This window comes from Patiria miniata, unplaced genomic scaffold, assembly GCF_015706575.1.
Source record: "Patiria miniata isolate m_02_andy unplaced genomic scaffold, ASM1570657v1 HiC_scaffold_22, whole genome shotgun sequence".
NCBI lineage: Eukaryota > Metazoa > Echinodermata > Asteroidea > Valvatida > Asterinidae > Patiria > Patiria miniata.
The window spans coordinates 2,696,472-2,709,525 of record NW_024037061.1 but is presented as its reverse complement, the minus strand read 5'-3'; the positions used below and the strand labels follow the sequence as shown (position 1 = coordinate 2,709,525).

General features: G+C 43.1%; 1 protein-coding gene across 2 annotated transcripts in view; it reads left to right on the top strand.

Annotated features, from left to right (window-relative positions):
- Positions 1 to 13,054, top strand: part of LOC119730330 (beta-chimaerin-like) — a 50,020-nt gene that overhangs the window by 10,613 nt on the left and 26,353 nt on the right. Inside the window, exon 1 of one of the 2 annotated variants that reach the window (XM_038203166.1) lies at positions 8,175 to 8,724. The exons of the other annotated variant lie outside the window; for it this stretch is intronic. Coding sequence (XP_038059094.1) covers positions 8,175 to 8,724 — 550 coding nt within the window. Of the gene's footprint in view, positions 1 to 8,174; positions 8,725 to 13,054 lie in introns of those variants that run through there. 2 annotated transcript variants of the gene reach the window in all.

Sequence of the window (13,054 nt, the reverse complement as noted above, 5' to 3'; positions counted from 1 at the left end):
GACATCGTTTCTAGGTAAAAGGGAGCCCTCTTTGTTGGCGCACGGAGCCCATACCCCTAATATACTTCTCGAAAATAGGCCACATACATATCACCAAGGTCAAATTGGACTAAAAAAAAAAAATTAACAACCTCGGGGGGGGGGGGGGGGGGGGCTCAAGCCCCCCGAGCCCCCCCTTAGGCGCGCCACTGAACTTGTGGCTTTATAAAAAAAAAGGGAATAGAAGACTTTTTATTTTTTGAAGGGTGTTGCACCAGCACTCTCAGCCGATTGGGATTTATTTCCATATATACCCTCAGGGAAATATTCCGAAGAGATGAGGGCTCACTTAAATCCCGGGTAATCCGATGACGTGCGTCACATGCACGTCATTTAACGCCTCTCTAACAGGTAGAAGCTCCAAAAACCGCCTTCCTGGGTTCTAAGACTCGCGGCTTTGTCTGCGGCAGCTGTGCCCGGCAGAGATAAGCTTACCCGCACGCCCTATCTACGGACGGGGTCGGAGTATTAGCGCGCCTTCTCGAATTCAATTAGACACTCTTTTGACTTGTCGTTTAGTTCACAACTGTGTAACGTCTTTCTGCATTAATTAGGGAGTGCAGTTTATATCCTCCAGAAATCCTTCATTGGCTATCATCCAGCTAGCAATTGAGAGTTTGGGGGGGGGAGAGGGGGGGACTGAAAGAGAAAAAAAAATTAAGACTTTTTGATGTTACATGTACATGCTGACCTATATTTCTGTTATACAAACAAGACAAATCTAGCTTAGTAGAGCTAGTTCCAGAGTGCACACTATTCTATTCATTGGATTCAGGGCGGCTATGTAAGATCTAGGACATGGCATTAAGATCTTAGTGTTGTTTTATTGAGTGCTCATTACCAAGTGAATATGTACAGGACACAGCACAGAATATTGGGTGTCCAGAATATTGGGTGTCCTAAGTAAAGTAGTCATATTACAATGGGTTCTCATTAGACAATTGGAGGTGGTCTGATGTGGTCTGATGTCTGACCATACTTCTGGCCTGACCTAGAAGTATATAGTCAAGGGTCACACATGTGTACTAAGGCTATGGGCTCCGTACGTGAACAACAGAGGGCGCTGTTTTACAACCTTCGATAGCCGGGGCAAGTTTGCGCAAGAACTACTGTTAACCATAGTTCGACTAAGTTAGCCTGAACTCTGTCTAGTCGACGATGGTTGGACTACGCTAGTCGACTATTTGGAACCAGGCTACTGCGCCTGGTTGCATCGCTGGTTATCAATAGTCTCGTTTCGTTACTTAAGCGCAGATGTCGAAATAAACGTAGTGAGTTGTACTACCCGCTGGTGGGCCTCAGAGACTGTTCATTCAACAGGTCAAAGAATGTCAACAGTCCAAACATACTCGTGACCACCATATACGTTGACAATGGTTCGACTAGAGTCGTTCACATTTAATGTTACAGCACATGTGCACTGTTTGACACCAACCAACCATTGGTTGACTATATGGTTGTTGCGCGAACTTTCTCCCAGTGGACAGAACGCACCACATACGTGTGTACATGTATATAGTAACAGTTTATCGAATGCGACACTTTTGTCGCAAGCCATGATTTGAGGGTTTACACAACATGTATCTCAAATTTTCTTCTTTGAAATCGGTCATATGGGCTCCGTGCGCCGACGAAAGAGGGCGCCCTTTTACCTAGTAACGACGTCCCGTGAGCGGGGCATTTCGCTGGTTGACGCGCACCGTTCCTTGTGTGTGACGCACATACACCAGTGGATTTGTACTATGCACACGCAGTGGCCGCAGTCAGGCAAGATGGCGTCGGTCGGTCACCCTGAACTATACTTTCTTTGTCGGTGAGGGGGTACTTGTGAACTGAGCGGATACGCCATTTCGTTTAATACCTGTTCCTTAGATTATTTTAACGAGCGCTCTGTCCATTTTTTGACGGGTAATTTTTTGACTTGATCCTAGTGCTTTTCGAATATATTCGAACATTCAATCAAGTTCAATTTTTTAACAGCCGAATACTGAATTCTTCGAAAATGCAGAGCCTTAAAAGATTTGGCCCAAGGGAAAAGGCCTTATTACAAACAGCATAAATTAATCATTGACAGAATAACTCGAAAGAATCCCACAGAATAAAAAAACAATGGGTGTGGTGGAGGAACTGATTAGAAGGGGTATGGAGGGGTTTTCCTGCCCGGGAGTCACTTAATGGTCACATCCTCTCCGAAAAGCAACGACATGTTGGGGGGGGGTAGCTTGGGTCTAGCCAGGAAAGCGACCAAACAAAGCTATCACAAGTCCATTGTGGTTTGAGTTTGTTTTTGATCTTGTGACTCGTCAAGGGTCATTAGCAGTGCAAACGGAAGGTCTAATAGAACAACAAGCAAACATTTCGTCTGAGGGGATTGGCAGAAACTGTCTACCACTAGTTAAAAAAGATTGACCATTTTATTTTAAGGCTTATAGATGTATCCAATTAAAGGGAATGTACAACATACATTGCAAACATCGAAAAACAAAACTATCAAATTTTTACAAAATACCTTACTAGGATGTTGGTAAATGACAGTCTAAAACATCCTGTAAAATTATGGCACCTGGTGTGAAGTTATTTCCAAGAAAAATGGTATTTTTGTATAAATTTCCAACAGTGGTCGGCCAACCACCGTTGGAAAAACCTAACTATTCTTCAACTTCTCCTCCAAATTTACCATTTTTTCAGTCCAAATTTTGATTGCTATTGGTTACATGTTCATGAACGGGTGCAGGCCAGCTAGACTGGTTTCCTTACCTTACAATTTTCTAGCATCTATAAATTGTCTTGATGAATACTGCACCAACACCCCTTCTCAGGGGTCACACGGGCAGGGTGTATTGATCCATTTCATCCAAATTGATCCGTTTCATCTTCAATGGAGTCAGGGAACCAGACAAATTGAACAGTTTTGTTTTTCTTGGTTTTTCCAGCATTTTCGAACACAAAACTTCAAACATGTCAGTGTAACAAAATTTGATTTACTACACTTACCCCTCAAGTAGTTAATTTCTGAAAATTACAGCAAAAGCCAATGATGTACATTCCCTTTAACTACATATTTGCAAACTGACTCAGGGAACTCTTGAGATGGTATTGAAAGATGCCTTTTAATTTACACAAGAATTTACCTTACCCGCTTTACGGGTAGGCAGCTTCACCGCTTGCCGGCTTGCCTGTTCGCATACATGGCACAGAGTTTCTGCCGGTACCCTGTTTTTGCTTAGTAAATATTTCCGCGCTTAGCAGATTTCCGTGCAGTGTTGAGCAGTGAAATTGTTCCAATTTGCTATGAGCTTGAATCGGTCAAAACAAATCACCAGAAAAATATGAGTAATTAGGATGCATGCACTTTATCAAACTTGAACCACTTTTCATGAAGGTATCTACAGACAAAAGCCAGGTGACGTTGGGTGTAAGTAATTGTTCAAATTACTTAATTTGGGAGTTCAGGAAAGGCTGTGCGTAACTCCACTGCCAAGGCTGTACATATCCTGCCTGGACAATTGAACAATTACATCGCCTGATTATGAGCCTCGCTCGTGGAACAATGAACAGTCTTTGGGGGGGGGGGTGACAAACAGAGTGACATATACAGGCAGGGGCGGTGGAAAGGATGTGGTATGATGAATGCACCCTAGATCCAAGCATTGTGATACTGATAATGTAGAGAGATACATGTGCAGGTACTGTACAACTAATTCTACCTCCATGGTCGTGTGCACTGCCGAATGAAATTATGTCCTGTAAAAACCCACCCCCAATGTTAAACATGAGAAACAGCAACCAGAATTCCGTGTACAAGTACCCCCTCACAGTTAGAACAATGCACAGGCGATGTAAGGGGTACAAGGGTGCAGGCCAGTAAATCGGTCCGAAATTGCCTACGCCGGCCAAATCACGATTTACATGCCCTCAAATTGTCCGGTATAAGAGCATTTTGAGGGCCATGAACTTGATGATTTGTAGAAAAGAAGGTTGGAAGCCGTGCAGAGGACTGCGAGCTTGTATTTCTGTGAAATGTGGATGAAATTAGGCCCTAAAATGGCTCTATTTTGAAATGGAGCGTAGGCGTCCATTTTCCAAATGGTGATGGGCTTCAGGGCTGCTTTCAGGGGTGATCCTCTTTGGATGGAATTTTCTCCCAAAAGTCATAGGTTAACCCCCCAAAAAACGAACAGAAAATGAAAGATGATGAAATAAGCTTTAATTTGATGTATGTTTTAAACACCTCAGTGAGTTGTGAGAATTTCAAATAATTTTGGGAAGTGCGCGTATTACCACCTAGGTCTATGCAGTCTATTTACTGGTCTGGACCAACAAAGGGGGGGGGGGGGGTTATTAGGAGTGCACTCCTTAAAAAAAAAAGCTGAAGAAAACAGGATGGTTTAAGTCAATATTGAACTGTGCATAATGTATGTAAATTGTTTCATCCATTTTTAACAAGGCAATTTTCCAGAAACTGGTTTTAAACGCTGTACATAGATTTTGGAACAGCGCCCGAGGTATCAATGTATGTGCTGCCCCCATACATCCATACAAATTATATGAACGTAAACTTTGGTGTTAAATAAACATGTTTACTTAGTACTTATTTTTTTTCTTTTAATTTCCTATTTTATTTGTCAACATATGATAATAAATACTGCTTTAGGTTGCGAGATGATCCCTTTAATGCCTCTTTAATGATGCGAATGCACTCTATTCGCAGTAAATTAGCCGCAATAATTGGGCCTCTGGCAATGCAAGCTGTTACCCACAGCCTGCATAGTTTATGAGGCTAGCGCATTGTTACTGAATGGCAAATTATATTCACTGAAGTAGCTTTTTGCGTTAGCTTAATGGAGAGTAGCGCTGACGGTTTCTTGGCGTAAATTTACACCTCGTGATCCCGTAGAGAGCTGTATGACCTTCAAGATTCGCTGATCGGATCTACGAGATGGTCATCGCACGCAGAGATCCGTGCGCCGTACCACCCTCGTGATTTGTTGCAACCGTGCGTACCGGTACGAAACGACCCAAGGCATTCGTGAATCGTGAATGCATTCAGAGACAGATCATAATGTGATGTGGACGGATAACTCGCGCCGAGTTTTTTTTGCATATTTCTGATTAGATTCCAGCCGTTTGTGCAAATGTTATGCAGTGCGCTCGAGCTGACAGCGGTCTTCTGCTGTGTTGGTTTTTTAATGAGAGTCTGCAACAGTAGATCATTGAAGTTGATACGTAGTGATGGGTTGCTGTTGCCTGCATGAGGTGCTAGGAAATTTGCAATTTGAGGATCGTTTTTGTGACGATGTCTGCATTAGGATGATGGAGAGGAAAGCGTGCGAGGGAGGTTGTAGGCAAGCGAAGAAAATGAAATCGTCTGTTACCATCTTTCATTTGAGGACCTTATGTAATCACTTCTTTCCTTTGGCTATCTGCTCAGCACACCAACTACCGAGGGCAGCATAATTACCCATTGCCCTGTGAAGTGATATGCTGCTGGTTTGCCACAGTGTTTATCATGTGCAGTTTTGACCCATGCTTTACTGCACCCTCCAAAATGCTTCAATATTTATCTTAAACGACGAGGATCTTTTGTAATTGCTACACTCCTATTGCTATCGGCTCCGTGCATGGCATGACGAGGGCAGTATAGTGACCTATTGCTCTATGAAGTCACATTATAATGCCAGAGTGTTGTGCTGTTACAAGCCTGTGACACTTGCACTTCTACAACCTCCAAAATGCTTCAATGTTTGCCTTAAAGGATGAGGATCTTGATGTAAATAAATTGCAACGCTACACTCCAGTTGCTATCCGCTCAGTGCATGACCTTACGAGGGCAGCATATTGTTACCTTTTGCTCTGTGGAAGTCACATTTTGCTGCTGTGCAACTGTGTTTGGCGTTCACAGTCCTTATAACCCTCGCTGTACTACATGTAACCCCAAAACACTTCAGCTTTGCCTAAAACAAAGTCTGTTTGCTGCATGGATGTTACTTTCGGATGAGCATTAGGGCTTTCAACTTTTTTTTCGCAATGTACCGGTACAAAAGTGTCAGGTATGAGAAAGTGGACAAGTTTTGGATGAGGATTTTCTATGCAACACTGCTCCTGTGGACAGGGCATCTTCTAAATTCTGCCCAGTAACATTTGTCTTCAATCAGATCATGGTTCTTCAAACGAAGGAAAAAACATGCAGCAGATGGGAAAACTCTACACAAAGTTGCAGTTTCTTTGAATGTTTGTGAGCAGTGCCACACGGCCCTTCAAAGGTTTTCCTTAAAACCGGTATCCGCAAGATAAACTGAAAATCATCCCGCCGCTGCACTTTCTAGGTCCAAATCTAATTAGATTTTATCGCTGTTTCGGAGATCCCTTCGTCTCTTCTTCCTAATCCCAACTTTGAATTTTTCGCATCAGCTGTTCAAAATTCGTCAACGGTGTGAGTTTGTCTGGGAGCCGACCTCGCGGTTTTTCCTAGGGATTTTTTTGCGTGTTATCCAACGTCGTGGATTTATACCTGTCTTTGACGATACAAAAGAGATGAACCAATCACGAATGAGAAGCTTACAGCGAAGTGACAAGCGTGCGTGCATGGCAATGATTCACTACGTTTCATCCTTAAACCTATAAGCTTCAGTTGTCGGCAAAACTTTGGTGACAAAAATTGAGTCCCGTTCTTCGAATCAGACTTTTATTCGACAGTTTGTATTTTTGTGCCAAAGAAGAAAGATCACTGTTGATTTTGCTTTTTTAAATATTTTTACATTATCTTCAGTTTGAAAAACAAAGAGTTTGAACTATTTGACTACATGTATGTTTGAACCGTATTGACTCATGTGTATTAACTTGTACCCTCTTCATGTGACCAAAATGGACCTTAACATGGGCCTTGGCAGAAATGGTGCAAAGCATTCGTCAGCAATAGTAAACTTTTGCGCACTTATGACAGAGGCTGTAGAAGTTCATTAAAAGTCGTGTTTTAACGCTTTAAACTTTAAAGTCGCTGCAGTCACGTCATAGTGACATATTTACAGGAACATATTTCATAAAAATCTACAAATTTCTTTCAGATAAAAAATGTATTCCGTCACCATTATGTAACCACCTGCCAGGAAACGTTTAGAGTTGACAATTCATTTCCCGACTTTAATACGTAATATTCTTTATTTCGCCTCCTGGCTAAGTCTCAATTGACAATTTAAATTCCGTGTTGATGAATGACGAGCCGTCAGCCGCCCAGACGCGCCCAGCTAACACCAACAACGGACATCTCGGCTTTCGGGCAATCAAGAAAAACTAGGAAGGGTTTCATCCAAAGCCGAGGTCATTAAGTCGACTTTAAGGGATCAAGCCCCAAAAGAACACGTGCCCCCTCTTCAGACTCACTCAGAATTGCATCTTCCTGCCTTAAGTTGGCCAGCCCGCCACCCACTTCCTGCATCCTGATTGGCTGGAGGGGACTACCTGAATATCCATGTCGTCTCTAATTGGTTAGAACTCGGTAGTACATTTTGCATGAGAATCAGCAGTGTCATTGACAAAGTGCACCATCTGCCTCTGATTGGCCACTCCAAGTGACATGAATAATCATTCACTCCTTGATTGGATGACACGCGCGGGTAACATTTACATAAATAATCAGCGAGGTCAAAAGAAGGCATTGCAGTGGAACAGATCTTGTTTGAGAGTTTCCTGAAGGAAACCGATCAGATTGTGGCTGGGCTATAAATACCGTGAGAGCAGCAAGGAGTGGGCATACAGACGTTGTCAGGAAGAGGCCCCAGCTGCTAAAACTTGGACTCGTTCCGTCTTTTTTAAGTGCACGACTTCTCTGCTCTGCAAAACTTTTCTTCGTGACTTGGAACTGTGTTGCCGGGGAGTGCACTTGTAAATTTGTGAACAACTTGCCTAAAGAGGAGCGCATAGAATTCAAGCCAGGTTTGAATGTTTGAAAGCAGAGAAATTTGTCTCGGAATTTGGCCTAGTGTGGGAATGGACTTTGCGCTCTGAACAAAGAGCGCAGCATTTTAATAAACTGAATTGTAAAACTTGGCAGTTGATTTACGTCGGCAGTGGAGAAGCTGTGATTTTTAGGAAGCAAGTCTCGTTTTTTCGTGTGAGGATTTGAGTTCTGATACAGGATGGCATATCCCAGCTACGCAACTCTCAACAATGGCTACAAACAGCCGAGGACCCATAACCACCACCATCACCGTCGTAACATCATGCCGCAGACGAACCCCCGCGTCAGCCCGCGCCGGGGCCTCCACCGCAACATGAACAACAACCAGAAGATCTCGGACATGCTCTTCGGCGAGCGGCCGCGCTTAAAGATTGCCACCAACGGCTGCTTCGTGGACCGAAACAACAACAGCAAGCCGCCGCGGGATGTCTTCAAGAAACCCGCCGACCCACCGAAACCCAAGCGGCACCCTGTTTACATGGAGACCTCTTTCCTGAACGTGTACCCTGAGGAATACACTCTGGACCCCCCGACCCTGTACACCGATGCCCCCTCCCCCTCCCCTCCCTGCTCGCCCCCACCCTTCCTGCCTCGACACGAGTCGGCACAGCTGATGAACTCGTTGCTAAAGCATGAGACTCGTTACCGTAGCAACACCATGGATTATCTGCACGAAGTCAAGCAGTACATTCTCAGGACGGCCCGAAAGAACCGGCGGAAACCGATACGTAAGCTTTCATGAATTCAACTTGTTTAAAATGTTATACAATGTAAAACCTTTCCCTTAAATCTTTGTTTAACAATGCACTTTACTTAAGAAGTTCCAGTTGAATTGTCTTCTAAAAAGGGAGAGAGAATCACTAATGCATTACATATATACATGTACGTGTATCTCCACACAATTTAATACGTCAAAATTGAGTCCTGCAAATCGAAAAAGTTTTAAGCAGCTCAGGTCGACCCAAACAGATTTTGGTTTCAAACAGGCGAACTTTATGCAATAATTTTCTGTAAGTAGACTCACGACTTGTTTCAAACGACTGCAGGCTTTGATCTTTGAATGACTTGTGTATGTAGTTACTCCTGTTTCAAATGTTAAACTGAATTCACATCTTTTGAATAATTTGGCTCGGCAAAAGTATGGCATGCCAGTGTGTGAAAGGGTGTACATTTTCACAATTTGTATCTTCGCTTGTTCTACACTACATTTTAGGTGCCTGAACATACAGGTTGAACCAGAACTTTGCCATGTGGTTTTAGAATTAAGGGCTTTTTTGTCACTGTACCGGTATTTATTCTTCAGACTCATTGTTATGAGGCCAATGGTTTTAAACTTTCTCAGAATAACAAAATTCACAGAATTCCTGTTATTAAATTGAAGTCCACTTGTGAAGTAAACCTTAGCGTGTACACAAAAGAGATACAAAAGTTTAAAATGATCAATGAACTCTGAAAATTTATCAATTCAAGGTGTGACGTTCAACTTCTGATTTGGTTTGATCCCAACTTCTGTAGCAAGTTGCTGTCGAGAAGTTTGTTCGAATCCTTCATCAGCTGACAAGCAGAGAGAGTTTTTTTGTGCACATGTACAGTGTTCCGATGAGAAGTTTTATGTTGTAAAGTGTTTTGCTAATGTTGCGTTTAAACATTACGTTTAAACGTTTAAATGGTCACAAATCCAACGCGTAATCGTTTAGAAAATTAGACGTACGATCCCAACCCTAATCAGTGTATTCTCTGAGGAGTCGTCTCCATTCACTTTCGACAGGAAGATTCTACTAAAAAGAAAAAAATCTTGATACTTTATTGTTGGTCCCTAGAGCCGCGTACAGGGATAAAATCGGATGTGCCAAAGGCAATGGAGGATTCAACCCTACACTTCTGTTACATGTTTGTGCAGTCCAAAGATTTCCTGTGGCTGCGGAGCTCTGGTCTTTATCATGTGTCAGATTTATTGAAACTTCGGGAGGCGAATTGATTTAGGATTTTACTTGAGGCCGATGTTTTTCTCTGAGCTTTTCGAAGAGGAAACATATTGTTAGCAGATTTACTGGTTCAGTTTAAACGAATGCTATTTTTGAAAGAGCTCTATTACAGCTTATTAAATAAGCAGAAATTAATATAATTTATTTCTGGTAATGAAACCAAGGATGCATCAAAAGCGCACTAGGCACTGTAGCTCGCAAGCCTGAAGAAACCTGTAGAAAGAAGACAATGAGAAGAAATTACAGTTTTAGAGGTTTAGAGGAAAAGCCCAGAAGCATATTCTGGGGAATACCCACGGAATCAGGTAGGGACTGAAAACCCAATCCACATGTTTCAAACCCGGGTCACAGCGTTGGAAGGCGAGGAAAGTACCACTACGCCAACCTGACTCCCCTGACATTTTTTTCAGCGCAAGAAATCTGCTGAGCAAACACAAATTTGCTAAGCGAAAACCGCTTACCAGCCAAAATGCCATGCAGAGTATAATGCGTTTGACAGGTTCCCATTTGAAATTCGCTTAGAACATAAAACACTGTTTTCTGCTTACCAGCTTCATGAAATTTGGTACATCTATAGACCCCAACCTCCAATATATGTCACATCAAGATATTTAACCCATGAATAGACCGTTCCAGATTTCAGCCATAAGCCCCGCCCACTTTGGTTTGTGTACATTTGTCACAGTGCTTGTAACCAAGTTTGACCAAGCTACATGTAGCATGGTCACCTGACCAAAAGTTGAGACCTGATTGGTCAATGTATACTGACTGACTGGCAGGAATCCATGGCCATGGGCCATAAACCCCGCCCTCCTCTGGTTAAGTGTACATTTGTCACAGTGCTTGTGACCAAATTTGACCAAGCTACCGTGGTCACCTGACCACAAGCCATGACCTCATTGGTTAATGTAACCTATTTGATTGACAGGCAGGAAGAGTCCATTGCCATGGACCACAAGCTCCGCCCACTTTTTGTTTGTGCACATTTCTTACAGTGTGATGGGACCAAATTTGGCCAAGCTACCATGGTCACCTGACCACAAGTCATGACCTCATTGGTTCATGTAAACTATTTGATTGACAGGCAGGAAGAGTCCATTGCCATGGACCACAAGCCCCGCCCACTTTTTGTTTGTGCACATTTCTCACAGTTTGTGACCAAATTTGGCCAAGCTACAATTGTCACCTGACCAGAAGTCGTGATCCTATTAGTCGGTCTGCACTTTTTGATTGACAGACAGGAAGGGTATATTGCTACAACATTATCCTAGAGAAATTGAGTACCCCTCATTTGTGTCGTTAGGCAGCGGTACCATAGTTCCTTCCTTTGGGCATGTTTTTCATTAAAGCATTAACTCAAAAAGCCGGCAGGTCGGTCTCTGTAACCTAATCGAGTCCGATTACTTTCCCTAATCGGAAGCGAGAGTTTAGGCATACTTTCTGTTGATAAAACATGTTTGAGCTTTTGCCCATTTTTATTTTATATCTATCTCACTGACTGACTGTTACTTGTGAAGTAGACTGGTTGTAGACTGGTGAAGGGAGTCGGGCAGTGCTATCATATAGGATAACCCTGTAATGCCAATGGGCGGGCTAAATCTGGCCCATTGTGAAGACCAGATGCATGAAAAGACTTCCAGTGAATAGCCGTTCTGAATCAGTTGCCTAGAATTTTCTGCGCTCTGACTAAGGCCATCTTTACTACATGTACGGTAGACTTGTCTAGACTTGTTCTTTAAGCAGAAAATAGTGTGAAAAACACACAAAGTTTTAGCTGAAAACTGGTTTTACTCTGAGCTTTATTTCTGTGCTAAGCATATTTTCATGCTCAGCAACTCCAGGACGAAATTTGCCCTAGGATGTCTCATTTCTGGATCTGAAGTGACTTCTTTACTCCGCAAGGCTGTCACTCATTACATGGGCGCCAACGGGTTTTTGTTCCGTCTCCTGTCCCCGATTGTAGTTCATTGTAATTATGCTACCTGTCAGTTGGGAAGACAATTAAATTTATTGTTGGGTTTTTGCTCGTCTGGTTCAAATCAAGTACGCTGACCGAAGAAAACGAGAGAGAAAATTAGATGAAACGTCAGGGAAGGAAATTTAGTTAGGCGGGTGTTCTGATTGTCCTCCACCGAGACTTCACTTTCAATTTGCGTTTTTCGAGAGTTAACTGATTGAACTTTGACTTTGCCCGCGCGGTGAAACGGACTTACGGTGTTGACGTTTTGGGTAGGATTAATCTGGGTTGATTGAAATTTGAACTGAGGTAGATAAAGATTGGGGTATGTGTGGGTGGTGAGGGCTGGTGCTTATCGGTGACCCGGGTTCGAACCCCGTCCAGGCTGAAATTGTGTGGGTTAGGGGTGCAAGGGACAGGTTTCTGTCAGTGGTGCTTTCCTTATGTCTCAAGTGTCTCTGTGACCTGGGTTTGAATCCCGCTCAAGCAGAAATGTAGAGTAGGGGGTACAAGGGACAGGTTGGTGCAGTGGTGATTTTGCTTGTGTTTTGTAGCTTCTGAAACATGTATGTCCCTGGTTCGAATCCCTGGTGCAAGCTGCCTTAGTGGTGCATTCTACATTTCATGATTTTGTGACCAAGGTTCAAACTCCCACCCAAACTGAAATTTACGAAGCTAGGTTTCCTGAATGATCTGTATTTGTTACAAGGATGGTGTACTTCCCAGGATGAAATAGTGTGGTTTGGAGTGTAGGGTCAGGTTTGTATGGGCTCCGTGTACAATTACAATGTAAGTGGTAAGAAAGGAGAGTTGGGGTAGACCACTTGGAGAGACAGTCGAATGCATTGTCTAGACACGTGGCACTCGTGCGAAGACACCATGTGCTTTTTGCGTATTCAGAATAAGATTAGATGTGCGTACTTTGCGCTTTACGTGCGAAAACCAATACACACACGTGGTGTGACTCATCCGCTGGGCTCTCAAAAGTGGTAAAAATGCGCCCTCTCTTGTTTGCACATGGAGCCTATTTCATTTGTGCCTTGTATGCAATGGACGTTCAACTCAAACCTGGCTCACATGTAAATGGTGGATTTTAAGAAGTTCGGATGGTATTTG